This window comes from Octopus bimaculoides, chromosome 25 (genome assembly GCF_046866305.1).
Source record: "Octopus bimaculoides isolate indiv1 chromosome 25, ASM4686630v1, whole genome shotgun sequence".
NCBI classification, from domain to species: Eukaryota; Metazoa; Mollusca; class Cephalopoda; order Octopoda; family Octopodidae; genus Octopus; species Octopus bimaculoides.
The window spans coordinates 36,296,900-36,309,838 of NC_142952.1; the positions used below are offsets into that span (position 1 = coordinate 36,296,900).

The window sequence follows — 12,939 nt, forward strand, 5'->3', positions numbered from 1 at the left end:
CTTTTGTATCGTTGCTTTATATCCTCTTGCGTACCTATACCCTGTGGGAGAACTTTCTAGCCGGGACTGTTTCGAGTTTGTTTTATTTTCATATATACGTATATATATATATATGTGTGTGTGTGTGTGTGTGTGTGTGTGTGTGTGTATGTGTGCTTGTGTACGTGCTTTTTTATGTGCGTGTGTGCGTCTTTGTGTGTGTGTGTTTGCTTGTATGTGGAGATTTATAGCTAAATATAGATAGTATACATTCATATACATAGACAGACAGAGAAACAAATAGATAGATAAATAGATAGACAGACAGACAGACAGACAAGCAAACGGACAGACAGACAGGCAGATTTGCAGTCGGAACATAAATGTAATTTCTAAGTTCACCATGCAAAAACGCTACTGAAGCTTATGTCATGACGTCAGAATGCTTACTGATCAACTTGTATGAACCGAAAATCTGTTTTTCGCTCTTTCACTTGTTCATGAGGCCAGGCAATGCAAGTGAACCGAGAAGCTGTGATTATCCTCTTTTTTGACAGTTAGGGCATCATCTACATCCATTTTCTTCCCACTTGCACAAATACACTCGCACAAAAATGGTTCATACACACGTCTATATACGCACATGCACAAGAAAAAAATAGGGCTAACGGTAAAATACAGAAAAATGTATTAAAAAGTATTAAAAAATAAGCAATAAGAATAAAAAGTAAAGGAGTAAATATGCTTTTTATTCTTATTGCTTTGTAATTCATCTTTAGATCAAAAATAAATTCATAATATTTAGTTTGATATGGTTTGTGTTTTGGCTTGTCTTTTTCAACATGTCTTTCAACTTACCTTCCCAAACTATACAGGATTTCTCCACCAATAATGTCGGAATCTTTTTCAGGCTTTGTATTACAACGTCTTCCGTTGCTACGTTTGGGATTTCTCTGATCCCTTGTATCTTACTTTCAAATTCTAACTTCGTCTTCGCCAAAATACTGCCATTACTGTGGAAATAAAAACGAAATTAAATTATATTTGATATGGAAATAGTTTTAATTGTTACTTTTGTTTTTGCTCATGTTTTTTCAGGTGTTAATTTAAACCGGTTTTGCTCTTCGTCACCATTGCAACACAGAAAAGTGAAGCTCTGGATGGACACATAAAAAAGCGATTGGTTGAATATGCATGGACATACAAGATCTGAGATAACACTCTCCTGCCAAAGACCATCAAGCTACCCTAGACGTGTACCCCATTTGTAGAGGCAGAAGTGAAAGGAGCTTAATTCCACTTGTCTAATTACAATAGTGACCTGAGATAAATAAATACAGTTGTTATATGCAATATGGATGAAGTAATAATATCTTCTGTATGGCATGAATATGTGCAAGTACCGAAATTTAGTTTACACATGGATCTGCGTTTTTTTTTAATCATGCCCCAGGGATTTGTTTTATTGTTTTTTTTTATTTTCTGTCCCAAAATTTTGGTTATTCCCTATTTCCAGATCTAAATATCTGGATACTTTCTCAACTTCCTTTAGAAATATATAATCATAATGGCGATACGATAAGGAGGCACTTGTTAACAATGTCTAATTGATTAATCTTGATCTTTTTGTATGGAGTAATATGTCCCAGATTATGGTTGATTTGTCAATTTCTAGGACGTTTCATTAATTCCAGTGTAAGTAAACTCAGATACTTTTATGCATGCAGATGTATTTCCTCTTGATTTAAACTGGACAACCAAAAGCGGACTCCCATATATTCTACTTTTACATTTATTTTTAATGTATCTTTGGTAGTTTCAACTTCCTCTGTCATGGCCAGTGCGACGATCACATGCTACACACCTTCCTTTCAAGCACTGCTGTAAACAGTGGAAGTGAACTAGAACATAAAAACTTTGTACACACACACAGCAGTATGCAAGGTCAATGTGTGCCAAGGGGCTTTATTCTGCATGCTTTAGCTTCGTTACTATGGCAATAGTTCAAGTACTCATTGATCAGACCTCATATGTTGGGCTTCGTATATTTGTACCCTAGTGTCACTTTGATGGCTATGGAAAGCTTTTCCAAAGTCAATAAACAGCATGCACAAAGATGAGTTTCATTCATGGGATTGTTCGAGTACTTAGCGTATTACAAAAATATAGTCGATACATGATTTTCCTTTCCTGAATCCAACTTGCTCTTGGCGATGTAATTGGTCTCCTGCTGCTGTGATGCGCTGTAACATGATATGGCTGAATATTTTACTGGTGATTGATTATAGAGTGATTCCTCTCCAATAATTACAGTCTTTTCTTGGTAATTTCTCAATGAGTCCTTTTTTTCCAGCTGGTCGGTATTTTCTCATTGGTTCGGATATTTTGCAAAATTTTTGGGAATAATAATTGGTAATATTTTGATCCCTGCTTTAAGCATTTCAACTGAAACTCCATCTAATCTTGGTGATTTTTCCATTTTTTAATTTACGGATAACTTTGGAAGATTCTCAGACACTGGGTTCCCACAAATTAGTCAACATTATTCATTTATTGTATTTAAACTTCGAATATCACGTTATACACAACACCAAATTGACAGATTCGTTCGAAATCAAAACCGTAGTCACCCAAGGATGCGTGTTATCACGGATCATATTTTCCTTGGCAGTGAATTGGTTGTTCAAAGAACGACAGAAGAATATAAAGGAGGTATAGAATGGAACACAACTCAACTAGAAGATTTGGATTATACAGACGACATTTGTTTGTTCTCATTCACGCCTCAAGATTTACACGATCAATCAGAAGTCTTAGTCAAATAGCCAACACGCTAGGTCTCAAAATCAACGAGAAGAAAACGTACGTTCTGTAAAAATATAACAGATGCTGACCATGTAACTTTGAACGGTAAACCGATCGCAAATGTTGGCGAATTTAACTATCTAGGCAGCAAATTAACAATGGATGGAAACTGCATTCGTGAAATAAATACAAGAATCAGCAAAGCCAAGCAATCATTCGATATGTTAAACTCAATATGGAAATCATCAATACTCAGGAAGAGTACCATAATACGATATTACAAGAGCAACATACTTAGCACCCTCCTCTATGAATCCAAATGCTGGAAAACAACCAAAAGTATTGAAAAGAAATTGGAGGTGTTTCAAAATAAATGTTTAGGAAAAAATTTTGATGGTCTACTGGCCAAATATGATCTGAAATAGCCAACTACACACAAAGGCTAATGTGAAACGAATAAGAGAAACTATTGAAGCAAGGAGGTGGAAATGGCTGAGCTGAGTTTGTCAGGATCGCTTCGCAATGGGTCCCACAAGGTAAAAGAAGACGTAGCCGACCAAAGGAAACGTGGCGGAAAACAATAACAAAAGATCTTAAAAGCAGAGAGGGTTAACAACGGAACAAGCTGCCAAGGACGCTTTCAGTTCTAGACGGGCGAATGATCCTTCCTGCAGCCTCAAGTGCTACAAGGTACAATAGGGACCGAATGAATGATAATGAATGAATGTCACTTTGATGGCCTAACCCTAACCCTGCTCTCTCAGTCAATAATAATAATAATAATAATAATAATAATAATAATGATGATTTCAAATTTTGCCACAAAGTGTGTGTGTGTGTGTGTGTGTGTGTGTGTGTGTGTGTGTAAATGTGTACGATCATAAATTTAAAGCCTTACAAAACAACTAATAATCAGGAAAGATACCTACCGAAGTTCAGTGACCGAACTCCCCGTGTAAAGTAGATTTAGAACGGAGTTATTCTTCATTGCGTTGTCAATCTAGAATGAAAAAACGTAAAAAACATATATACATACATACATATATATATGTATATATATATATATATATATATATATATATATATATATATATATATATATACATATACATATATATATATATGTATATATATATATATATATATATATATATATATATATATATATATATATATATATATATATATATATATATATATACATATACATATACATATACATATATATAAATATATATATATTATATTATATTATATTATATATATTTATGTATTTATGCGTCCATGTATTATGTATGTACGAGTGAGTGGACAAGCGAAAAGAGAAGGCTTGCAACACATTTAATAGGGTCTACATATAGTGTTGATTAAAACAATTTGATTCGGCCCCGTACGACTTAAAGTTCCGTAGGCTTCTGTAACAAGCCTACCAAATTGTTTTAGATAATAATTCTAATAATAATAATGATAATAATTATAATAAAGGCTAATGAACTCTTACGAGGCAACGGCCGCCAAAATAGCATATACCTAGGAGGCGGAAGCAATCATGACGCTTGATCACCCCTTCTAGGAGACGGAAACTCCAAAAATTAAACCAGGATTACAGGAAACCTATATCCTAGGGTGGAGACCCTGTCAATGATGGTGTCACGGGGGAAAAATACGGGTGGTTGTGCAACCTAAATCTCACTAACCCTCATCATGTGTGCTGAAATGTCAAATAAAAATAGAAATAAGAACGGCGTAAATGAGGCTGGAACAACTTGTGATGGTCTCTCACCCGGCGGGTGCCCCACGGGTGCCCCACGGGTGAGCAGCGTGGGCCCAGTCATCATCAAGCAACTGCTAAAAGAAGGCGGGCGATAGAAATGAATGTGGTTGTAATGGAGTTTTACTTTCTGGGTAATCCCCCCAAAAATAAGGAAGTACCCGCTAGGGGATATAGGAAAAGAATGCACAGGGCATGGAGCGACAGAGGCCCTATTGAATTAAGTCAACAAAATCTGTGTGACCAAGCTGGAGCCATCTGAAAGAATGAATGGTTATCACCAGTTGAACTAAAAAGCATTGAGAAATTTATGGGACATGAGGAAAGTAATGGTGATAGCGGTGGTAATTGGAGCATTAGGAGTAGTTTCCAAGGGCTTTGAAAAATATATTAAGAATATTGGAGCTGCTGTCAGGTTCGAAGTGATCCAGAAGATGGCATTATTGGGTACAGCTCGCATTCTAAGGAGAGTATTGTCCTTTTGAGTCACAGGAGACGGCACTACTTGAAACCATTGGTGAGTTGTTGCCTCCTTTCATAATAATAATAATAATAATAATAATAATAATAATAATAATAATAATAATAATAATAATAATAATAAAATACCTACCGTTTCAGTAATTTCCCGTCGTTTTTCTATCGTTAGTTTGTTTTCCGGATCTGCATATTCCTTCTTGTAAATTTCGTTGAAGTACAGGTCCGCCTTTATCGTCCTTTTCACTGGATCAACTATAATGCAGAAAACAAGAAATTCAGTAGTAGTAGTAGTAGTAGTAGTAGTAGTAGTAGTAGTAGTAGTAGTAGTAGTAGTAGTAATAGTAGTAGTAGTATTAGTAGTTTCCGGCTTTTTGCGCTCTGAGTTCAACAGCTGAAGTCAGAAGTCAACATTGTTTTTCGTCCTCTCGAAGTCGATAAATTACCAGTCAAGTAATGAAGTCGACGATATCGACTAAACCCCACCCACCTTCAAACACTACTGACCTTCTAACAAAATTACAAAACATTCTTCTTTTTTCTTCCTTTTCTTCTTCTTCTTCTTCTTCTTCTTCTTCTTCTTCTTCTTATTATTATTATTATTATTATTATTATTATTATTATTATTATTATTATTATTATTATCATTATTGTTATTATTATTTAAAATAAATATGGTCCGTTGTCTTCTGCTGAACCGGGGTCAACCTTTCACCCTAGGGTCACAGCAGGTCCTCATCTCATGTAGAGTACACGGCGTAAAATGTGTGCGGAACCTAGCAACACTATTATAATTCTTATAAAATTCCTCTTTTAATATTAACTTTCCTTAAGACTGTGTCACCTGAGTAGAGATCTACTTTCCATTTCTTCATGCTAAATCTAATTAATTCTCTTATGTTGTCTGCTATACTGGTTATACTCAAACATTCACTTATCCATGATTGTGGGTTCATGTCATAGGCTTTCTCATAATCTATCTTTCTACCTTTCACTTCATTTAGAAATGCTTTCTCTTTATATAATAGATCATGCATGCCTCTAGCCTTCTTCCTATAACCTTTCTGTTCTCCTGGTAGTAAATTCTGGTTGTCAAGGTGCTCCTAAATGCTTTCTGAAAGCATTCCTGTTTACACTTTCCACACCTATGATAAGCAACCCGTCTTATTCGCTCGATTTAGCACCTGCAGGCTTCCATCTCTTCCCCAAGATGAAAATGCAACTCAAAGATCGCCGTTTTAACACCGTTGTCGAAATCAAGAGCGAATCGCAGAAGGCACACGATTCGCTTACGGAAAACGGCTTCCAGGCCGGATGCTAAAAGTGGCAGGGACGCTGGGAGTGGTGTAGTGCTGCGCAAGGTGACTATTTCGAAGGAGATGCAATTAACACTTCGGTAAATAAGTTAATTTTAATTAAACATAACTAATCCGGGAACTTTATGATAACACCTCGTATATACGTATGTATACATCAATACCTCTTCTGGTTAATACTGAAATATCTTGGGTGGGGGACATCTTTAGCTGATCCGGTACTCTTCTTCGGTATATATATATATATATATATGTGTGTGTGTGTGTGTGTGTGTGTGTGTGTGTGTGTGTGTGTGTGTGTGTGTGTGTGTGTGTGTGTGTGTGTGTGCGCGCGTAGATATATGTATACATGTACAAGTACAGGTGTCGAATTGTTTATACACATTGCTGTGGAGACATGTTCACTCATTTTGCTCCTACTTACCTGTATCGGATTTTGTTAAAAGAATAATGGCTGCGATTAATCCTGCAACAAGAGCCAGGAAAAGCAGAATAATGCCGGCAAGAATCAATCGCCTTTTCTTTGACCATTTCTGCTTCTGAGGTTCGAACTCCAAACTTTCAGTCAGGCTGATATCATCTTGTCGAACCCAGCTGACAGTTGGATCATTAAATAAAAACGGCCAAAATGGTGTCATTTTGGGTCGAATCGTTCTGAACAAAGAGTCCCTTCTTGCAGTATCTTCAAAATGCAATTCGTCTCTCTACAAAAAGATATAAAAGAAACATATTATCAAATACAGGCGCAGGAGTAGCTGTGTGGTAAGAAGCTCGCTTCCACGCACGTCTTGTTGTCACTGAAAGAAGTGGCGACGCTGGTTTGCAGCGTGGCGAATTAAGTGAAGCTCAACTGCAAGGTTGGGCGTTTGTTTTTTGGGGATTCAGTAGGAGTTTGTTGTTTGGTGTTTATTTCTTATTTTATTTTATTAATTTTTTTTTTCAAGGAAGAAATCCTCACTGGATTCCGGGCGTTTGTCTACCTGCAGTTGGGTATTTGAATTTCATTTAAAGTAAATTATTTTGGGGGCGTATCTCGCCTCCAAAAATTTGTAAAATTGGATTTTTTTTAACTGTTCCTGTTGCTACCTGTTGATAGTTGCTGGAAGATTTGTGGATTGTTTTGGGGGTGTATCCCGCCTCCAAAAAACTTGAGAATTTGTTCCTGTCGCGGTGTGGCAACCAAGTTAGGACTGGAGTACACACGTGGCCGGAAGATTTTGTGTCTGTTATGTTCAATCTGTTTCTGAACTGTTTCCTTCCTTCCTTTGAACTTTCATGGAACTCCTTTTTCATGAATATGGCAGAAAAAAAAAAAAACACTGTTCTGGAGTGGGAGGTTGTCCCACCCAAACAGTGGTCAAAGGACTTAGAGGAAAAGACGGTGGTGTTGAGGACATATTGAAAGTCACTCGACACCATCGCTGTCTTTCCCAAAATCGAGATAGAAAAAGAGTTGGCAGATGCTCTGCCGACTCTGAAAGTTTATTTCTAGGGGTGTCAAGTATGCAACGGTGTGGCTGCTATTTGACACCCCTGAGGTGGCTTGCAAGTTCGCGAGCCAGCCCTTGGAGGACAAGGAGATTTTGTTTCTCCCCACTTATTGTGGGAAAAAGTTGATGAGAGCTTGGGTCTGCGGGTTGCCACCCGAGATGGAACCCGAGTGGATAGAGGACACTATCCGCCGAGGTCTGGGTGGCAGCGAACCCAAGCTACTTAATGTCAAAATGTTGCCGGCAGCTGATTGGGTTGGGTCAAAAGTATTTTTGATCCTGTGGACCCAATCAGCTAAAAATCTGGTGTTCCAAGATTTTCTAAGAATGGCCGGGAACAGGTGTCCAGTGATACTTGAGGGACCCCCCCCCCCCCCCCCAACAGGGTCTTCTACTATAGCCTCGGGCCAATTAAAGCCTTGTGAGTGGATTTGGTAGACTGAAACTGAAAGAAGCCCATTGTATATGTGTGTATGTGTGTGTGTTTGTGTGTCTGTGTTTGTCCCCACCATCACTTGACACCGATGTTGGTGTGTTCACGTCCCCATAACTTCGTGGGTCGGCTAAAGAGCCCGATAGTATAAGTACTAGGATTACAAAGATCAAGTCCTGGAGTCGATTTACATACGATATAGCTGCAAAAACTACTCAAGGCGTTATCCACAGAAAGGACTGCTCTGACCTATTCATCAAGCACCTGTCAGAACCAGCAGTTATTCACACCTATAAAAGGAATACTGGTGGAACGTTCCAAATAAATTCGATGCAAACATAACACATTTTGATATTGTTCTGTGGGATAGGGAACAACAATTATGCACTGTTGCAGAAGTCAGCTGCCCAGCGGTTCTGAATGTACAATCAAAAGTCCGGGAAAAAGAGAACATTTATGGCGAATTAATGCGGAACTTACAGCTTTTGTACTCTGACTAGGAATTCTCATTTGTACCTATCATCATAGGTATATTAGATTATGTACCCACAAATTTGCACAAAAACCTAAAGATACTCGTTTCATGGAAAAAGAGCAAAAAAGAACTGACGCGGGTTCTTCAAATCCAATCTATTAGAGGCACAGTGAAGATTTGTAAGGCATTCCAGAAATTCCCCATGTGAGATTCTCACGTGAATAGATGCACACACTTAGGTGTATGCATCGACAGTTCAAACAACACACCAACACAAACACATACTTTCAAACACGGAGAAATTTTTTAAGTCAAAAGGTATTGTCGCTTTGTTAGCTGCCTGCTTGAATTCAGCGCTTTCATACGTCCGTAATAATTCAAAAGATATTGACTGAACTCAACTCAACTATTAGTCAATACATTTTGAAATCTGATGGTTACTACGAACGTATAAAAGCGCTAACTGAACTTTATGACCATTACTAAATATAGTTTTTTAATGTTTGACACATTTCAACATTCTAAAGGATTGTTTTTTTTTTTAATACAGTAATAAAAAAGAAATGTGAAAACCAGGCCATGTTGTAACTTTATTCAACTGATATATTATTTTATACACATTTTTACAAATTCGGAAAATGTATATATATATAAGATACAGTATAGTTTGAAACAGCCAATGAGAGCGGATAAGTTGGTCTTTGCTAAGCGTTCCGCTTCTCTAAGCATGCAGTTCGTATAGGCATGAAGGTGGCTTCAATTTTCTGCCCTTTGTTAATAAATAAAACGCTCATGATGCACTTCATTTCTTTTTTCCTCATTTTCTGCCACAAACTGGTTGTGATCCGTCCCGGAGTGAAGGAGGCTTATTAGACCCGCCTACAACTCCACCAATATATGAGCCACCTACAATTACAAAAATGTGTTGACGTGGCAAGTTATTTATTTATATGTGTGTGTGTGTGTATGTGTGTGTGTGTGTGTGTCAGCCGGTTTTGCTTGGGTATTAGCTAACCGAATATTAGCTGACAGCCTGTTAAATGACATTTGGTTTTCAATATCCTGAACGAAACTGATTGGTAGGTTCGTTTGAAATAGATCTATTAAACTGCATACTTTAATAAATATATATGTTTGCGTGTCCCTGTGTAACATATATGAATATATATATATATATATATATATATATATATATATATATATATATATATATATGTATGTATGTATGTATGTATGTATGTATGTATGTATGTATGTATGCGTGTGTGTATGTAGGTATGTATTTATGTATTATGCCAGTTCAGTTTGGGTATATACCTTCAAGTATGCTTGAGAAAGCTCGTCTACAGACATCGGCTAACAAATAATATACTGTGAGACCGATCTTGTCCCTGAATATGCATCTCGAAATCCGTGACTATCCATAGGGTGTATACAAAAATATGAATGAGAGAAAATGGATTGGGGAAATACGCTTCAGGGCCTAATACGACATTATTCTACTTTTCGTGTCTATAATAGATGACATTTGCTCAAGGTGTCGCCTAACAGAACCCGATATAAAACTGTGCATTTGTAGAGTTCGTTTTTAACGCTGTGATATACATTAAATAAATCTGTAGATTTAAGCCGGCATTGTGTGTGCGAATTAATTTCATATACAACGTCATTATAGATATTGTCATTAAGACTGTTTCATCTGGACGCAGAAAGAGGGTACGGCTGGACTAGTTTCAGTCATCGTTTTCTCTCCGGCAATCAATTATTGTTCTTTAACTGCGCATATATATATATATATATATATATATATATATATATATATATATATATATATATATATATATATATATGTACACGCATACAAGCGTATGTACGTACTACTTAATCATACATACATACATTGCAATACAAGAATCGGAGATTGCTACAAAATACCTAATAAACAAGAGACATAAAAATCATTGGAGCCCCAAGAAGCAACCGAAAACGTCGATTATGTCACATTTCTGTGGAAGACATCACTCATGTAATCAGCCTGCCACTGTGACAGGATGTTTTTGCTAAAGCAATATACAATGCCATCGGAAAACACGACTATCACTGAATATAAACATTAACACAAAGATTATTTGTGGAACATTCCAATGAAAACTTCTGTCAAGTGCAAATAACAGACCGTGTAACGTTGTTTGTGGGTGATAAGAGGATAGATGGACCGTCAAAGAGACCAGCTGCACTGCTGATATGAAATATCTCTTTGAAAAGCCAAAAGACAGAGGATAGGTACAGGTAACAATTTCGAAGCCTTCAGTTTCCATACCCAGATTATAATTTCATAATTATACCAATAATAACTGGTGCACTTGGTTTTGTGAGTAAATACCTCAGTGATAATATGGAAGAGGTGAGGTTTCAGAAAAGAAAAGAAATCAACCAGCTGATACGCATATCGCGAATACAATCTGCAAGACTTCACTCAAGATTATCATGTTATATCGTTTTTTATTTACATTCCAACGACAGAGCTTTGTATCTTTGTTAGAAACCAGTTCCTTCCTTACAGTTAAACTTCAAATAATTAGAAATACATACATACAATCATATATATATACATACATACATAATCTAGATTGCAGGTTCATATTCATACCTGTAATTATTGCGGCCCTGGGATATGTAACGCATTGCCTAAATAACAATTTTGAGAAATTAGGCTTCTCAAAACCAGAAAGGAGAATGCTAATTCGAAGACAACAGATCCAATCCATCATTGGAACTGTAAAGATCTGTAAAACTTACCAGAAGTTTATCATTTAAATATATATGAGCATGTCTAGATATGTAACTATATACATGAGAATACATACACAAAGCAAAATACAAATTTACACATATACATACATACAAACAAAAATACCTTGTTGTTGATGTTGAAGTTCCAATGAAGGAGCCTTGAGTCTAGGTTAGAAACCAGTTCTTTCTCTATTGGTAAGAAATCTTGAAAAAAATTGACAATGACATACATACAATCATACATGCATGCCTACATACATATATACTTCCATACATATACACTTATGTGTGTGTGTGTGTGTGTGTGTGTGCATACATCCAGATATGCACATACAGATAACGTGATGGATAAAATAAATTAGTTTTATTTACCTGTCGGTATGCCATCTTCACAGCCTGTATAGAAATCCCCGACTGTTATAATACACTTTAATTACCAGTAAATATTACTCCACAGAAATTATTGATTACTGTCGTAGGAAACCTACACACGTACACACACGTTCACAGATAAACGTGTGTGTGTGTAGGGACAGAGAGAAAGATGTGTCTGTGTGTGTCTAACAGTAATAGATAACACTCACACACACATGTTGTGTAGCGTATAGAAAGCAATCGTCTGCGGTAATATTTTGGGTTGTGGTGAGCTTTTTACTCCGCTGCCTGCCTTCGTGCACTCAACCTTCCGGTCCGATAAACCCAAATACCAGTTAAATACTGGGGTCGATGTTCTTGACTAAGAACACCCCTCAAAACTGTGGTCTATGACTAAGTAAAAAAAAACCTTTCTTTGTAAAATCATGTCGAGGGTTCGGTGAATTAGCAGCGAAATACTTGGCTTCCTCGAATGGATGAACCCTTCTTGCAAAATGTCTGCTATTCTACTGGAATCACAAACAATATTTATCGTTGTTGTTGTTGTTGTTTCTTTTGTTTTTGCCTTTTCCTGTTGTTTTGCTAATTCTTATTGTCGCGATTATCCGTCTGTATTGAAAGGTTTTCAATTCGATAATGAAAATCGTGCATGGGTACACCGATTGTGTCCACAACTGCTACAACTATTGTTGTTATTGTCCTTGCTTTTAGTAGTAGTAGTAGTAGTAGTAGTAGTAGTAGTAGTAGTAGTAGTAGTAGTAGTTGTTGTTGTTGTTGTTGTTGCTATTGTAGTAGTAGTAGTGGTAGCAGCAGCAGCAGCAGTAGAAGCAGAAGCAGCAGCAGCACTTAAAACGATTTAAACCTACAAACCAGTAAAGAAGTGTCACCTTAGTTTGCTGGCTGTAGACAGTTGACACTTTCCGTCATACCCAGTAAAATAAGAAGAAAATTGTCATCACATGATGATGATGATGATGATGATGATGATGATGATGATGATCATGATGGGTGTCTTCTCTCGAAGA

General features: G+C 36.8%; 1 protein-coding gene across 1 annotated transcript in view; it reads right to left on the reverse strand.

Moving 5' to 3' along the window:
• Positions 1 to 12,641, reverse strand: part of LOC106871938 (uncharacterized) — a 40,415-nt gene extending 27,774 nt beyond the window's left edge. The window contains exons 1-5 of the mRNA XM_089341820.1: positions 11,912 to 12,641; positions 6,773 to 7,052; positions 5,169 to 5,287; positions 3,714 to 3,784; positions 838 to 992 (exon numbers count right to left, since the gene is read on the reverse strand). Coding sequence (XP_089197946.1) covers positions 838 to 992; positions 3,714 to 3,784; positions 5,169 to 5,287; positions 6,773 to 7,052; positions 11,912 to 11,926 — 640 coding nt within the window. The 5' untranslated portion in view covers positions 11,927 to 12,641. The remainder of the gene's footprint in view (positions 1 to 837; positions 993 to 3,713; positions 3,785 to 5,168; positions 5,288 to 6,772; positions 7,053 to 11,911) is intronic.
• Positions 12,642 to 12,939: the final 298 nt, after the last annotated feature.